Here is a 17512-nt window from a genome sequence, read left to right as displayed (position 1 = left end):
TTGCGTGGTGAAAGTATCATTGATTGTCCAGATTTTTCTGTGCAGGAAAAAGAGCAAACATTTAACGCACAAATAAAACATATTGAAGTCTATGACAATAAACAGACCCAAAAAGCGTTTTTTCTCACCTTTTGGTTTAATTTTAAGCAGCACTGTAAAGGTCATGTTATATAGTTGTCTCAAATACAGGTAGGATCTGGTACAGGTGTATTCACCGTGGTCATTCACTTCCACACTTGAGAAGTAGTCGTCTTTTGGCAAAGACTCGCCCTCCTACAAGATCGAAAAATACATGTTTTTTTAATCATGAAGTCACTGCAAACCAGCTTTTGCCTCAAAAAAATCTGCTGTGTTTACATACCTTGTGCCATATAATGCCGTTGGTGGTAATATTCGGCGTGTTTACAGCAGGTACGTTTACCTCGGGACAATTCAATATGCAGGCCTCTTGTGTGTAACATATTTGAGGGTACTGGGTCCTCTTCAAATACTCTCTGGACTGTGTTGTGCATACGATCAGCCTGAACCAGAACTGGCTGCTAGCATTTCTGTCATGTCATCACAGAAAAGGTTAATATGAAGATTTCACATTCACAGTTCAAACATTATGCATGAATTGTGGAGACAGCTAAAAAAGATCAGTTTCCAAAAATGCAAATTTTAAATCTTAGCCACTGTGTGACATTTCTCTATCCAGATAGTTTTAGTGTCATTTAGAGAGAATGATGTCTGCCAGCGCCACATTACAACGGACCTTCTATGGCATTTGGTTTGTGGCTGACAAGGCTTCACGCTGCAAAGAACCAAATTACACCACAACTGTGTGGATGGAGGGATGAAGCTGTGGGTAAGCACGCTGTCCTCTACGAACAAGTCAGGATGGTTTCCCCCTGACTTTACATCTTGTGGGTTTGAGTGAAATGTCTTTGGGTTTGCAAACGTATGGATGGAGTACCATGAAGTTTAGTTCAGACAATCATGTTCACTTAAGGATGACTTAGAATCCATTACTTTTCATCTAGCGCCACCATGAGGTCAACTTTACAATTTGTCCAAATTGGTTTATGACCGAATACTTGCAAAAGTAATGACATTCCCGTCAGCCTCTGCTGTACTTTGTGTTTAGTGACAGTTAGCGAATGTTAGCATTCTATCAAGCTAAACTAAGATGGTGAACACTATTTGCTTAACATCAACATGTTAGTGTTGTTAGTGTTAGCATTTAGCTCAAAGTAGCGTCATCACAGAGCTGCTAGCGTGGCTTTAGGCTCTTGGTCCTGTTTATCTCTTATTGCAGATAGCTCATTATAATGGTAAGCAGCTGGTTCAATGGTTCAGTGCAAGGCAAAAAGCTGTAGCTGGTTAACTACATTTATGTTACTGCAGATGTTAGATAAGACAACAATCGACAAATTATGCTTTCAGAATATGAGCTCTACAATATTTTATAATACAGCAAATATTTAAAACATCTACACTTTGCGTTCATTAGATATAAGAAGATATATAGAAATCACCAGTGTAAAACCTCATTCATTAGGGACTCTAGGAACTGAGAGCCAAGATAATCCCTTAGAGGTAAAATGCATTTGCCTGCCTGAACTATTTATGCAACTTTTATAGTCTTGTTTAACGTCAGTCTTAGGAACTAAACATGGTTTAAACGTGCTCTTTGGGAATTGTACTCCCTTGTAAGAGACGAATGCTGTTTATGAACTTGTTTGGGCTTTACCCCAGAGAGCATGAGTAATTCCCCCGATGGTTGACAGAAGCACTGAGAATCACGAGGCTCCTTCCATAAACCAGCACCCCCATCTGCCTTTGCTCAGCTGAGGACATGTCGGTCAGGTCCATCTCCTGGGTGGTGTAACTGGTCCAGATCACTTTGGCATCACCACGACTAGAACCTCTGCCATGAGGGCAGTACAGCGCCACCATCTCACCTGCCTTGACATATGTCTCTGTGGTTCTCCAGGGACACACGCCTGCAAAGTGTCAGAAATGTTAGCTAATATTATTATGTAAAATTATTGTTACTGTGAAGTTGCCAGGCAACCAACAGAAAAAAAAAACTACAAAGTCTACAAATTACAGCGCATTATTTTACTTTTTACTGCTGGATGAGAACAGCCTGGTATGTCATCCTTTGTATAACAACACTTTGAGCTTGGGTGACTTGTAGGTCTATCCGGCCACATCCCAATTTGTTGGTGGCTTTAATCGCCTTGTGATTGTCTTCTAAAGGGAAATTGGTCAGCATCTGTGGGAGCACTCAGCACTTAAGAAAGCTTTGTATGCTATTTGGCATGTCTCATAACCATGTGGATATTTCACAATGCAGGATTGTTGATTACAGGAGTCTGAATACAGACTATTCAAGACCCTAATCAAAGTACCAGTGCAACAGAGTATTTTTCACCTACAAGTTTGAGCGTGTAGTATATGTATTAAACTTTGCAACAATGTGTAAGTAGCATTTTACTGTTGGTCGAGTTAGAGTTAGCTTTAGATACTTTTAGATAGTTTAGTCCAGTGGTTCCCAACCTTCAAGTGTCCCGAGAGTCACATGATAAATGTAAGGGGTTGTGAGAGGATTAATGAGGTCTGGAAAATAAAAATAAATGTAAAATATATAAAGGTTCTGCAACATCAGTCTATTATTTCCATTTTTGTGATGAATCATCTTAGCTCTCTGGGTCTGGGTAATTTATTAATAATCCAAGATTAGAGAGGTGATGACTCTTTGGTGGAAATTCTAACAACTCATAGATATCTTACAAGGAGCCTGAGGTTGGTAACCACTGGTTTGAGCAATAATTTTAGTTTTATGTCATTAACTTTTTTTTATGTAAAAGTTGTACAAAAAAGTCTGTCAAATAAATACAAGCAATTATATAGTGTTTCCCTCTGAAATAGAGCATAGTTTAAGGTAAAGTAGTATACAACTGAAAAACAAACAAATGGTTAGTAAGTTCCCTTAAGTTCAGCACTGGAGTATAGTATAGTTATTTACCACCACAGGCTATTAAATATCAGTGTACTTTGAATGTTGGATATTTCACACCACATCTAAACAGACAAACACATTACTTACTTACACATTACTTTTCTTAGACCTACCTGTCAGTGACGTGAGGAGGATCAGAATCATCAGTATTTTCTCCATCATGATAAAAACACCTCACATCAGGGATCCACAATTGTCCTCTCAGAAACGTCTCGGTGTTCTGTGGAGTCATTTAGCTTCATGAGTCATTTCATGAAATGAAAATGAAAGAGGAGCTATAAACAAGTCATTGTATTTCCTTCTGATATGCCTCCGGCTGAGTAATAACATTTAAAATAGCTCATAGCTATTTATAGTAGGCTACATGGGCTGTCTGTAATAAGCACTTACAATATATATGTAGCTATATCTGTGTTGACTTTAGTAACGGACCTAATTTATGCAGCACCCTTGCATAAGCACGGTATTTAAATTTGTGTGTGTGTGGTGGAGGGGGTTAAAGTCTTATCAGTGTTTGGCGGCTGCTCCACAACTTCCCGTCAACACATTGTTCAAATGATTGCACTTGAAGCCTGAACCCGTTTTTTTTAGGAGGCTGTCCTTGTATATTTTTGTAATTTTGGGAAGTACTAATACAATTGATTTGATTGAACTGAGTCCAAGTTCCCCAAAATGCAAAACCCCACCCTTCTATTTGTAATCAATTATTTAATTGAATTAATTATTTGTTCATTCAGTTGACTATTAAACCATATTTTTTGTAAATTGTATTTGCCAACATTGAGATCTAAATGCTTTTTCAAAACAATTCTTCAAATCGCATTGATTAGTAAACAATAAGGCTGTCAAAGGTGAAACCTGCATGGATAGCCTATTTTATTATTATTATTATTATTATTATTATTAATAAGAAAGTCTATATTGAAATAAACAGGCTAGTTGACTGTGGCCAGTGCACCCTCATGTATATGACTTTTTCCGGCTTTCAAATACGTGTGTCCAACATTATAATGCTGACAACTACAAGATGAAACTTGAACTGCTTTGTTGTCGTTGTGTCTTTCTGCTGCACTGGAAACCCGGACCTGTGCGTGCCGTGCGGGGGGGGGGGGCATCGCTCCGGGCAACCGCTGCTCTCGAGTGCTCGTCTTAATCTCTGGCAGTGGCAGCTCATCAGGTAGAAGACGGACGTTATAGAGAGACGTTTCTAAAAACTTCATCCTGTGATGATTTTTCAAATAGTTTAACAGACATGACGGACATTCTGCGGCTGCTGTCAGAAGCGGACGGGCGGACTTTACCGACTCTCTCCCAGCTCTCAGAACACGGTCAGACAAAAACTTCTTGTTTTTTTTATACCAGAGTGAGCGTGATAAACTGTTTATTCCACTGCTAGTTCGGTGTATACACTGCTAACAAAGTGTGCAGGCGTCTCCATGTCGCCATATAACCAAACTTCATGTTTGTTTGTGTTTTTCAGATATACAATGTATTTGGGCTGACATATCTGCCTACATTGAACGTCAGATGACCTTACAAAAGGTTAGACCTATCCATCTATCCATCTATTCATCTATCCATCTATCTATCTGTCCATCCATAATTGATTGATCCAACAGGGGGTCCACCTGACCGGACTGGGGACCTTCACCTTCTCTCAGCAGAAGTTGGACATAGGAAACAATTACACAATCATCCAACGACCCATCTTCCTCTTGGCTGGGAAACTTGTCCAGTCTCTGGGTTTAAAGCAGGTCAGGCCACTGGCTGCAGGTGAGCACCTATTTGATTTGAAGAAATTCCTTCTAAGGATGTATGTCACCACAAACCCATCTGAAAAACAACAAAAAAGATGGAGAAATTGAAATCAAATATAGCTTCACAGGTCAGGAGAATTTAAGAACCCGGAAACGTTACTTTTCAATCAGCTTCTTATGAGTGATATATAAGTATTTAAAATAGGTATTATAATATCATAATATAGGTTTGTGTGTGTGTCCTTCACAGCAACACACCTACCAGTGGTGCAGCTGAACTTTGCAGCTGTGTCACAAGAGACTCCTTTCATTCGAGACGTAGTGGAGGGCTGCGTTAGAGAAACTCTTCTTCTCCTCTTCAGGGCTTTGGCCTCTGAACAAAACATATTCCTCACCTTCCAGGGAATTGGAGTTTTGTCTTTCAAGAACAACAAGGTGGCTCGCCTGCTCATCTGCTGTATATTTCTAAGTCTGGGACTATGACCACTGGTTTTCTGCTAAATGTAATCTCGTCTTATGTTATTCAAAGGTGCGGATGAAGTTCAACAGAGGTTTTATTAGCGCTATGGATGGAACTGGTCAGCTGCTGTCAGCCTTTAACAAGGTGAGTATACAGACATACATGTGTGTTTGCATGTTATGGTGCACAATGAATGCGTATGCATTGGGACAGATCATCTGTACTCTTGTCCCTGCAGAGACCTGGGAGCAGTGTCTCTTTGCTGTCTGGTGGCCTGTCCAGGCTTCAGAGGCCACAGACTGCCAACCCCATCACCCTGCCAACTGTCTGCTCTCCTCAGCCAGACAACAAAGCTGGGGACAAAGACGTATGGTGCTTGTCACCAGCTCCAGACCAGAGGAATGCAGGAGGTGAAAGCGCTTTTGGCACAAGGCTGACAATTTGGGGTTTGACAGCGCTCTAATGAATCTAAATTAAACATTGGATCAAATCCAAATCCTTTCAAATCTTGCAGCAAAGGAAAACGATATGTGTTCCTCACTGTTAAGGCTGGAGCTACAGTAGCAGCTGAAACAAACTTGATGTGGAAATTATGTAAATTCACATTTATCATATATCAATGTGTTTGGAGGTCATTTTGGGAAATAAGACTTATTGGATTTCTTGCGGAAATGTTGACTCTGTTAACTATGAGGCTACAGAAAACGGCCGATTAGCTTAGCTTAGCTTAGCATAAAGACTGGAAGAGGCGGGGACAGCTGCACAAACATAATAAAATCCACCTACTGCATTCCTAAACTCACAAATTTACACTTTATATCTTGCGTATTTAATCTGTACAAAAAAAGGGAGTGACAAAGTATTTATTTTTTGCAGCAGTGACTTTCTGGAGTCTTGGCTGGTTGCCTGGTTATGACTCGAGGAGGTTTTTGTACATACAGATGAGTTGCTGCTGCTTCCAGTCTTTATGCGAAGTGTCGTTGCACTTGATGAACTGGTTGCACCAGCAGGATGAGCTGGAGCACCGGTTCTCACCTTATCCAAAATTACTCAGGCTGTTACTTTCAATGTGGTGTACGATAGCCAATGTTTATGAATGGACAGCTCTGATAAACAGCTGGATTATACAAGACTCTGAGTCGAAGCTTAATGAGTCTAATGACCCACTTTTAAGCGAGCCAATCTAATGCAAAGGATTTGATTTTAAAATCTCTTATAACTGTCTTCTGTTAAAGTTTCACTGTGGGACTTTAAGGGGCAAAATGTAGATATTTACTTAAAAGGAAAGTTTTTATTGTATGCTATTTTCATACTGCATTGCTGGTAAACGTGAACATATACCAAACAACTAATGTTGATGTTTTAAATAGATAAAGAAGGGATGCTAGAGTACATGCTTTGAGTTCCTTAGATACTATGTCTATTCTGAGCAGACTGGATGATAGAACGCTCATTACAACCACAAGAGACTTGAGACTTCTTGGAAAAAAATGACTCTGCTGGATATTGAAACCCATCTCTTATCAAAAAAACTAATTATGTAGCAGAGGTTGAGTCTAGAATTAATAACTATAGAGCTGGTGCTGTCATATGAAGTGCAGTTATAGTAACAGTGAACCCACTCAGAGTGTTGTGTGTCTCTGCAGAGGTTCCCCAACAGAGACAATCTAAATCCCATCAGCCACTGCAGCCTGCCAAGATGAAAGCTGTCAGCCTGTCTGAAGAACTGAATCCAAAACCCCCCATGGAGGCCACAGACAAGTACAACACACACAAAGACACAGACAGACAAGCACACACAGTCTATGGAAAGGTTCAGTTTGCAGAGCACAGAGCTCTTGTTTGCAGGTAGATGAGTCAGTGTGAGCTGAGAGCTCTGTGGTGGTCTTATATTGTTACAGCCCGGAGGCAGCTTCCAGCTCCATCAATGATGCACAACTACCTGTGGGACAGATTCCTCCTCTGTCATCACCTCACCTTCACTGTCAGAGCACGCACACACACACACACGCACACACACACACACACACACACACACACACTTCTTAAATTGAGAACGGGACAGACTGTGATCACAAACGATATCCCTGTTATTTTTATCTTGTTGCAAGCAAGTCCATGAACACCGTCAGTGCACCTGCAAGTGTCAGCTGAATTTCAGAGTCACTACAGATAACAGGAGGACTTTAGAGCCACTGATTCTGTTATATCCTCAGAAAGAGCTCGAGCACTCTTCACACCTCAAACACATGTCCATGATGCAACAAGGCCCCATGTGAAACTTCATACAAATACAACAGCTGTTCAATTCAAGCTGTTCAACAATTATTTTGCGATTAAACTACGATGAAGTAATTTTTTCTGCTTTAACTCAAAAGTTATGGTCCTTTTAATAGATATTAATTTAAACACTGTATAAGTTTATTTATTCGGTTTCAATAGAAATTCTCTCAACAGTACATCTCTTTTTCTGTTTTAGTAACACCCCAGGAAGGATCTGACAAATAATGTGTCGACAGATCTGTCGATTAAATCAACTAATCGATTAGTTGGCAAAATCGTTTTGTTAGTCGACTAAGAAGTTCTTTGGTCGAGGACAGCCCTCAGATTGACATGTTCATGCAGACATTTAAACTCCAAAACAATACTTTTGAGAAGAATTGCAATTTATTACGCAGGGAATCGTACTGGTCACTTTCCTGTAATAAGATAACACCATACTGCACACACCAGGGAGTCGCTCTCTTCGCTGAACAGTATGTTAAAGGATCCGTTTCATCTCCCAGGCCCACCACCTCCGTCACACCACCAGAGGTCCCCCCCAAACTGGAGAAGCCTCGAGTGACTGTTCGCTGCACTGGCCACACTCGTGCTGGACAGGTGTGTACTGTAGGTTTGTACGTGTAGATCCAATCTGGCTTTCATAGAGGTAGATTCACTTTCTTCTTGGCGCGATTGGAAAGTGAGACCAAAATTAGATGTTATTCATAGAGAATTACATTTTATTGATATGATTGTTTGAGTATAATATTGCACTGGTTGAACCTAAGCAATGCATTACCTACAAAGTATTGAAATTAGACAGCGTGTAAATAACTATGTTTACATTACTGATTATTAACTGTGTATAATTGCGATTACTATCTTGTCATCGTAGGAACTGTGCTACCTGTGTATGCAGCGGGCCCAAAGAAATGTTCCAGTCTACCTGAGGGAGCAGCAGCAGGCAGAGGAGCGAGCTCAGGAGAAACTCTTACTGCTTAAAGAACAACAGAGAGACAAGCAGTACATGGACGAAGAACAGGTGTGTGTATGCATGTGTGCCCTTAGTGTGTTTGAGTGTTTTTCTGTGATAAGTGTGTGTTCGGACAAAAAAGAAAGCACAAATTTGACCGAGCAAACGTTAGCTGTAGGCTAGCTAGAAACAGACGCATAGACAGTATCTGTTGGAATGTGTTGTCTCCTTGTGTGTTTTTGATCAGCTCAGCCGCAACTCCTGTCCTTTTTGTAATTTCCCTCCGGTTTTTCTCCTCTTTCCTCTCGACGCCGTTTATGAAGCAGACTAATACAGCTCCGGGATAAGAACTCTAGTTAAGTCAGATTTTATTGAAGTCTATGAGAAAATTACCCTATTTCTCACTTGATTTATTACCTCGGTAAACATTGTAAACATTAGTTTATGGTCTATTTCATACCATCTGCTGCGGGTTATTGAAGGTGATTTGTGAGTGAGTGCTCTGTGGATTTTTTTTGTGGTTTCTGAGAAAGAAAGAAATTGGGATCAGAAAACAACCCACTGATTGAGGATGTGAAAACTGTTGGTTTCACAAGGCCGAGGGCAGAAGTAAACTCATACCATTGTGTCAAAAAAAAGAGTAAAAAACGCAATAAAAACATAAACAATAAAAAACATCTCAACAATTGAGGCGTTAAGGGTGGTTCCAGACTGGTTGGGGCCAGAGAGCTGAGAAAGCAGCTTCATCCTCTTTACAGCACTGGGGGAGAGGTGTGGGACTTCTGGGATATTAAAATTCAAAATGAAACAACTTGAAGTGCTTTGCATGATGTTTTTGCCAATATTGTTTCATGGATCAATAAAACTGCCTTCTGAAAAAGTTAGTTTTTTACCCTGGTGAGTATCATGCTCTCAATGTCTTTGCTGTTTCAGTCAACATGATGATACAAGGCTCGTGTTTTCGTGTGTTCGTCTGGCAGGAGAAGCTGAATGAGCAACATAAGCATGCAAAGCAGGTTGCTACATTCAACCTGCAAATGTCGGAGAAGAGAGAGAAGACTTGCTGCCCTCTCTTCCCTGTGAGTAGAACTTGATATTAAAGTTGTAAGATTTCAGTCCTGGTAGGTAACACTCAGCCAGTCGTTTACATTGCAGCCAAACAAACTGTATACGGCGCAAATACTTTTCCACACAACATCAGGTCAAAGTAGAAGTGGTGAAAATGTCTTGTTTAGTATACACATTTTTGGTGAATGATCATGTTCAGAATGTAAATACATTGAAAGGCTATTGCAGAAAGAAATTTGAACATAAATAGTGTCAAAAATAGGGTTCGAGTTTATGAAAATGTTAATACATGAAATCACACTTAACAGCTCACTCACTGTATCCTTTTAGTGTTACATTGGCTTGTTAAAATGTGTTTAGACTTCATTCGTCTTCCCGGCTCGGCCCTTCACTCCTGCCAGGAGGATCCAGCAGCATCGTTACATGAACGAGCTTCAGAGCCAGATAGACACCCGGCGGCAACACGAGGCTCGAGACCAGCAGAACCGTTGGCTCATGGAGCATCTAGACCAGGTGCAGCTGGTCCAGGAGTGAGTAACGGCGGCACTGCTCGGGAAGTTCAAATAATCATCTGTTGTGGTAGCAAGTGTGTAACCTGGTGTGTGTGTGTTCTAGGGTAGCTTTGCAGAAGGCTCAGCAGCTCCAGCAGAAACACGAGAGAACTACACATTACAAGAGGGCTCTGGACACGCAGGCAAGGAAATACTTTGTTTGTAAACCAAGCTTTACACATAATGATCACCAGTGACAATATGGTGAGGGAAGTGAGTAAAATAGCAGTTATTCAGTTCAGTTATTGTATTGCTTAGAGAATATATAACAAATAGCCTTCAAGTTAACATTAGAAGTAAGTAGTAGACCATAAACTTATGTTTACAATGTTTACTGAGGTAGTAAATCAAGTGAGAAGTAATTTCCTCATAGACTTCCATACGATTCTTTTTGCAACCAGAGCAGTCGTCCCCTGGTGGCCGTTAGAAAGAATGCAGGTTTAAGGTACTTCCTAACTGGCTTCACTTTACAGAACCAGAGGCTGCCGCCTGGTTACTTGGTTTATTGCACCACAAGAAGATGTCAGAGTTACATCATGTCGTTAAACTTTCACTTAAATAAACCAGCCCTGATTCCTACATGCTCTTAACAATAACGTATTATTCAATTACTGGATTTATATAACAAGTGTACCTTACTTGTAAGACTTTTAACAGAGATCATATTTTTCCAACTCACTCACAACAAAATCATTTAAGTTTCTTTGGTAATAAAGAATCGGTACGTCATTTCTTTAAAAGGTGTATATAGTTTTTTATGGCTCCAGAGGGAGCTGTGTCAAGTCTGATAAATTACCTTAAGCGATGTCATTTGAGTCGTCGTTGGTTGTTGGAGTCGTTGTTGAAGTGAATTTGTTTTTTATCTGGAGTGGAGTTGCGATGAAAAGATCTTACCAGACCGCTGTAGCCCACTCCTAGTCTCTGCTTGAGGCAGCGGGAGGCTGCATTAGCTGTTACTAGCGTAACACACCTAAGTTGCATTGTGGTTAATATAGGCGGCAGGTTTTGACAAGGAAGAGGAATGCATGGAATAAAAAAAATAATCTCTGGTTCTGCAGCAGTGTTATAGCAGTGCAATGCAAAATCTGGGGAGAGGCTTGCGTCCTAACCAGTTGTTCTTTTTATGGACTGAAATTATGCTTGTGTCCTATGTTTAGCATATGCAGATAGTTGTGTAGGCCTCTATTTCAAAATAAAAGTCACGTTTTTTTTTATTTCTTGGTTTACAGAATTTCACAATATTTTCTGGAGTATCAACAAAGGGTGCCAGAAACAATTTTTTGCATTTGACTTAGTTTTGACTTAGTGGGCCAGAAAGTCATAGTCTGCTCAATGGCCAACGTCCACTAAAAATGAGTCTGTTCTGTCCTTTAGGTGGGAGATAAGAAGTGCACAGATCCTCCAGAGTGCCAAGCTGACAACTCCGGGTTCAACCGCTGTGCGACAGCAGCCAACAACGCAGAAGGCCGAGAGAGGGCACAGAAGGTTAACGCTGTTTCCTATCGCTGCCATAAACCTCATTGTTAAATTTTTGGCCTCATGAAGATGTCATAAATAATCAATGTCATTGTTGTACAATTAAAAGTTTGTTTCTACTGGCAGCTCTTCCGAGTAAATTTCAGTGCTGCCACTCAGCGGAAGAAAGAAGAACTGCACAATCATCATGAACAGCTGGATAAAGAGAGAGAAGTTCTCAAACACAACAAAATGGAGTGAGTAAAGGAAGGGACGAATGAAAGAAATGGATAATAATGAGCATGAAGAAACTATTGTAGTTTGTCTATGTTTCCTGTCCAGGTTTATAGTGGACCGCATCAATCGCTTTGAGAAGAAGCGGGACATCAGTAAGTCCCTGGAGGACGAGTGGAGTCGCAGTGCAAAGCTTAAACACCAGCGAGAGGAAGAGGAGAAACGCTTCCTGAGGTCTGTGGATGTGGGATCACCTCCGTCAGCATGCATTTACATCTACTTATATAATCATAAGTAAACAGTTCAACAGACTTACTCACCAACCTAAAAGATACATCACGGCTGACATCATTCATGCTTTCTTCTGTCTCCCTGTGGTCAGTTCTGCTGGGGAGCTCCTGGTAGATAAACTGGCACAGTACAGGAGCTGCTGCCAGTGTAAGAGGAGGACCACCAACTGTGGAGAGACCCACATCTGGAAGGACTCTCAATACCTCTCTGGCTCACAATTCATGATCTGATGATCAGTGTAGCCTACAGCAGCTACAACTTGAACATCAATACCTCAGAACCTAAACAAGACCTCAATCCTTGTGCCTCATCATGGGAAAGTCACTAAAGATTTAAATGATACGTTAAGCATGTGAAGCATATACTTTAATCGGCTGTGTTAATGTGAGATTTATTCTCCTTTTGTTGGGCAGAGTTCTTGTTTGCTGTACTTTTATTTTCCCTAGAATATGGTTGTTTTTGTTATTTCGAAATTTCTGAGTTCCCAGCTCCCAGAAATTTCAACTGGACCGCAGCCTGAAGTCAGGCAAACCTCACCGCGACCTCAAAACCCAAGATGGCCGCTCCGCGTGCGGCATCTACAAAACAAAAGCTGTGGTGAATACTGTTCATGAGCAATTCTGTCTAATTTGTTTCTAAATAGATCAGACGAACACAGTGCTGTCCAACTTCTATCTGCAGACATGTTGCTACGTTGTTTGTATCTGCAAAATACCGGTAATACAATGTAATCAACCGGTATCGCTAACAATGGCTAACATGGCTGGAGCAAAGACCATTAAGTTTTCCGACTTGTTTTACTGGAATGCCACCAACTTCGGTGTGACGTCATTCCCAGCTCAGACTTCTGAGGTAAAAGGAACGCAGCATTATATTCAGTTCAGTTCAAAGATCTGTTCACTTTGAAGATTTGGTGTAAAGATCTGTACTGAACCTCTAGTTTGTGTTTGCAAAATACAGGTATTAGTGTAGGAATACTGTCCCCGCTACGGCCTAGATACCCAACCAACCCCCCTGAACACCATAGCAACCACCAAGCATCAATTTAGTGACACTCACAGCATCTAGTAGTACCAAACACCGAAGAAATAACCGCAGCATCCTAACAACTACTGAGCAATCAACTAGCAATGCTACGTCTGTTATTTAGCAACACCCAAGCGCACGTCCCTTGAGATAAATTTGTGATTTTGGGTCATAAAAATAAGACCGACTTGACCCGACCCCCATGAACAAATCTCTACTCAGGTTCTTATTTGGTTAAGTTTATAATTGGAGACAAGTTGGTAGAAGTGAATCACTACCTAGCTACAGTAGTTAGCATGTAGGTAGAAGTCAATGCATTTTAGTACTTTGTAAACAGTACATTCAAGCATTATTTCCCAGTAAACTTTTAGAACTGTCATGGAGAAACAAAATGACTCACCGAGGTTAAAGTAAAGTAAAACTGAAACGAAACAAAAACAAGCTACACTGAAACTATATTTCCTGGTTGTAAAACTGCTAAAAGTAAAATAAAAATGAACATAATTATATTTCTTAGCTATACAATATCACTACCAAAAAAAGGAGATGAATTTCTGTCAGCTGCCGTGACACTAAAGTAGCGCGGTGACAAAACAACTTTTCAATTTGGTCGCCAATTTACTGACACAATAACTAGGTTTTGAGACCTGAAACAAAATGTTGTGGGTACCTTTTGCAGACATGCAGTAGAGTGATGTCACATGAAACAGTTGTGAGACTTAGAGTTTAGAGAATGTTGACTGTTTCAAAAAAATGAGCCAAAGGATTGAGGAAAAACTGTTGTTTTTTTTAAGATTCTGATACTTTGAAAATTCATGATTTTCACCAGTGCAGCAGTGGCGAAGGGAGTAAAGAGACTGTCTGTTGGGCGTTATGTACTTTGAGGGGCAGCTGTCCCATGTCTGACCCCGACAAGTGATGGGGGAAGTTGTATATGCTACAGTAGGCATACATACAAAGAAGTACATAACTTACAGAGAGATGAAAAGCAAGAGGGCCCCAACATGGGCCCCAAGTTTGTGCGGACTGCAGGGTTAAAAGGAAGGAAACGCAAAACATTACAAATCATTGTGTGTTTCCTCAGAAGCTTGAAAACAAATTGGAGCAAAGAGAAAAGTGAGGAAAACAAAACAAGATGAAAGAAGGTATGTGGCTTTGATATGGGAGGATGGGTTCATGCAGTGGGGCGTTTCTATGGATGATGAATGTGTTGCAGGATCATGACAATATTATTCTGGCTGTAGTCCCAGTTCTCTGTGAACCAGATCTCCCTTAATGAGCTCGTGGAGGCATTTTGAAGGTCTTCGTATCAAAACAGATGCACAATTAACTGCCCCACACACTCTGGGTGATTAAACTGAGGGACAGATTGTGTGTATGGATAAAAACATGTGTTAGTGTGTGTTGTGGTGCAGAAAACATACTGTACCTCACAACGCATTCTGTATATCTCAGAGAAAGAGATGTGTGATCCAGAACAGGACCCACCCTGAAGCTATTAAACTATTTATTGAACAATAAATTACTGCTGCAGCCTTACTGCAACTCACAGGAGTACTTTGAAAACATTACTTATCCTTGGGGGGTACATATTTGTATAAGCTTGTAAACAATTACCTGATGAGTTATGCATGGGGAAATCCATATAAGAGTCAGACACATGGTCATACAGTAGACCAGTGGTTCCCAAACTTTTTCTGTCAAGACCCCCTTTGATGATATAGGTACATTGGACGACCCCCCCCCCCCCCCCCCCCGCAACCCGACCCCAAATTTTTCTTGGTTTTTAATGAATTGCATTATAATGCATGAACTGTATAAAATATTTTTATTTCTTTCTAAAATAAGTACATATCACTTCACAGTTTATTATTCAGTTTGTTTAACTGGGAAAAAAAATAGCAATAATAAAATATATATAAAATAAAAAATATATAAAATAATTTGTAAATACAATTAACTTAATTTCAAACAAAGTGCAAACAACATATACTGTATTTCCTCACATTGAACAGCAGGTTTTCTCAAACAATAAAATAACACAATTATGAACAAGGTGTGCAGGTCTACATGGACCATATTATTTTGTGATCATATTCCTATGTATATTCCTATTCATATATATAAATCAGTGACTGGTGTGGGCTTGCTTTGCTTTACAGATTTTGTCAAAGCGGGGTTGCTGGTTGGAGATTGCTACTCTCAGTTCATTCTCTCTCTCTCCCTCGCTCGTTCGCGCTCTCTCGCTCGCGCGCGCTCGCTCTCGCTCTCGCTGGTTTTGCCACAGTCGGTCTGTGACATAAGCCGCTCTGGTGGCGTGGTTGGAACACAGTGCATGTCACGTCGGTTATTTTATATTGTTTTACCGGTGTATGTGTGCGTCTGTGTGTGTGGGTTGGTGATGAAGCCGCGACCCCCCTGTAGTACCACCGCGCCCCCCCTAGGGGTCGCGACCCCCACTTTGGGAACCACTGCAGTAGACCAAATTTAGTGAGTGAGACATCCCTCACCTACGTCTTTTTTCTCCTCTGCCTCAAGTGTTTGAATGTGTCTGTGTAGGACCCACCCATCCCCTGCAGAGGATTGTGGTGTGTTCTACAACAGATTTGAAAAACCCTCATGGACTTCCCCTGAAGTGATGTTGCAATACTCTGAAAACTCAATTGGACTTGCAAGAGATCGACCCTTGACGAACTGAGGGAGTGAACTTGTTGGCATGCTGGTGTTCGGGCTTGTCCTCAAGGAGGCCAAACGTGTTTCATTTTTAGGTTCACGATTCCCTATAAATTCACAACTATTAGTTGAAATGTCACAAAAGCTACTCATGCTTTAATCTTATTTTCCAGTGCGGATTATTTGCTCTCTGGTGGTTTCTTGGGTTTGAGTGATGAATTAAATACTGAGGATTTAGGACTTGAAATCAATATCTGGTGACTGAGCTGCTACATTACATGTGTGTCCATCAGACCGGCAATAGAGAGCTGCAGGAACGACATCTTTTTGTCGAGTTGCTGTGTAGTTAGTTGCACTAACAATAAATCCCAAAATGCTGATCTCCTTGGACTCATCGTTGTCTTTGATTAGGCTCACTGGGGTGATGTTGTCTGAGCCGAGCCACTGGAGAGCATTGAGGGGTTCTAATAAGAGGGGTGGAGGACACTGCCTCATGGGGTATCTATGCTCACCCGTGAGAAGCAGACAGCATGAGACCAACGACAACTTATACTGTTTGTCACGCACATGATGACTGATGGAATATGGAGGGGGTTATGTGAGGCTGAGCAAATTTGCTCTGCAACAGCACAAAAGTGTCCTCATATATTTGGCTCAAATGTGAACTTATTTCCTCAGGATAAAATCTTTGAAATTAAGGAAACTTGTGAAACATAGTGAACACCCTCTGTTTCCCTCTGCCTTTCTCTTTAGTGTGTGTGTGTGTGTGTGTGTGTGTGTGTGTGTGTTTCCCAGGGCCAGCAGATCCAATGGATATTCATCCTAGTTTTACTGGCAGGCAGAATGCGGTTGGCTTTTTGACAGTTGGTGTCCGAGCTTCATTTCAGATCCACATGTTCCCACCCTGCCCACACGCCATCCCACAATGACCCGAGCACAATCCTCATGAACCAAACACATCGTGAGAGCAGGCGGGCTGCGTCTTTGAGGGACAACCAGCACATGATCAGCTGTATACACTCTGATGGGGAACGACACTGTGTGTATGTCGGCTGTAAGTAAACCTATATGTAATATAAAGGACGAAGAGGGTTCAAATGAAGTAAGCAGGAGAACAAAAAGATCTTTCTATGTTCATGTAGTTCAGACACTTTTACCCTGAATACTGTGTGATGCTCTGAGTCTAAATGATTACACTTCAACACTGGTCAACATCATGGATCAAATTATTTTACGTAATGTGAAACGTGCTGTCCAAAGTGGCTAACCCAAAGATAATTACTCTGCATTTCCCTCAACTCATTCCCCCTGAGCCACAGCTGCCCACCAAAGCACCAAATGGCAAAGTTAGGAACTAGCTGGTGAACATAGTGGAGGTGCAGTTATGTCTCCACATGTTGAACGTGGGGCTCTTGAGCGCAAAGTTACAGGTTATGTTAAAAAAAAAAAAAGCCTTGTTCAGGACAAGCACATCCACGGTGTTATATTGTCCCATTGTGTGAGAGGGATCAGAGTAATGTTAGCAGCTCTCTCCTGCCTGCCCCTTACTGGATTTGGGGACGTTTACACTCCAGCAACCACAGCAAAAGATACCTATTGCATTACATTAGGCAGATATAGGTTAGTCCTCATCCTGACCGCCTTTTCTCTTAATGTTGAAGGTGAAAACATACTGTTGGAAAATACACGTATGGTGTATAATAAAACAGGGTGGTGTTCGAACAAAATGTATTTTTTTAAAGTTTGTGAGGGATT

General features: G+C 41.0%; 2 protein-coding genes across 2 annotated transcripts in view; one reads left to right on the top strand and one right to left on the bottom strand.

Annotated features, from left to right (window-relative positions):
- The window catches only part of LOC142933665 (interleukin-18 receptor 1-like), a 5792-nt gene extending 2204 nt beyond the window's left edge, over positions 1-3588 (bottom strand). The window contains exons 1-5 of the mRNA XM_076077859.1: positions 3121-3588; positions 1733-1985; positions 362-548; positions 129-273; positions 1-37 (exon numbers count right to left, since the gene is read on the bottom strand). The exon at positions 1-37 is cut by the window's left edge and continues 26 nt beyond it. Coding sequence (XP_075933974.1) covers positions 1-37; positions 129-273; positions 362-548; positions 1733-1985; positions 3121-3169 — 671 coding nt within the window. The 5' untranslated portion in view covers positions 3170-3588. The remainder of the gene's footprint in view (positions 38-128; positions 274-361; positions 549-1732; positions 1986-3120) is intronic.
- A 553-nt stretch (positions 3589-4141) lies between these two features.
- Positions 4142-14757, top strand: LOC142933666 (coiled-coil domain-containing protein 81-like). Its single transcript, XM_076077860.1, has 16 exons — positions 4142-4335; positions 4488-4549; positions 4627-4780; positions 5015-5199; positions 5294-5368; positions 5463-5670; positions 6871-6985; positions 8011-8104; positions 8382-8528; positions 9440-9538; positions 9888-10057; positions 10143-10221; positions 11453-11563; positions 11681-11790; positions 11876-12001; positions 12150-14757. Exons 1-16 carry the CDS (start codon positions 4260-4262, stop codon positions 12286-12288), a joined length of 1950 nt encoding a protein of 649 aa, XP_075933975.1. The 5' UTR covers positions 4142-4259; the 3' UTR covers positions 12289-14757.
- The last annotated feature ends 2755 nt before the right edge of the window (positions 14758-17512 follow it).

The sequence above is a fragment of the Anarhichas minor genome, unplaced genomic scaffold (genome assembly GCF_050575085.1).
Source record: "Anarhichas minor isolate MPS153535 unplaced genomic scaffold, ASM5057508v1 ptg000062l, whole genome shotgun sequence".
NCBI lineage: Eukaryota > Metazoa > Chordata > Actinopteri > Perciformes > Anarhichadidae > Anarhichas > Anarhichas minor.
Note: the sequence above shows the minus strand (reverse complement) of the source record. Positions and strands in the feature narration are given on the sequence as shown.

Coding starts and splice junctions, on each gene's coding strand:
- LOC142933666 (XM_076077860.1), top strand. CDS start 4,260: ATGACGGACATTCTGCGGCTGCTGTCAGAAGCGGACGGGCGGACTTTA. Junction 4,550..4,626: donor GTCAGATGACCTTACAAAAG/GTTAGACCTATC, acceptor TTGATCCAACAG/GGGGTCCACCTGACCGGACT. Junction 11,791..11,875: donor CTCAAACACAACAAAATGGA/GTGAGTAAAGGA, acceptor TTTCCTGTCCAG/GTTTATAGTGGACCGCATCA.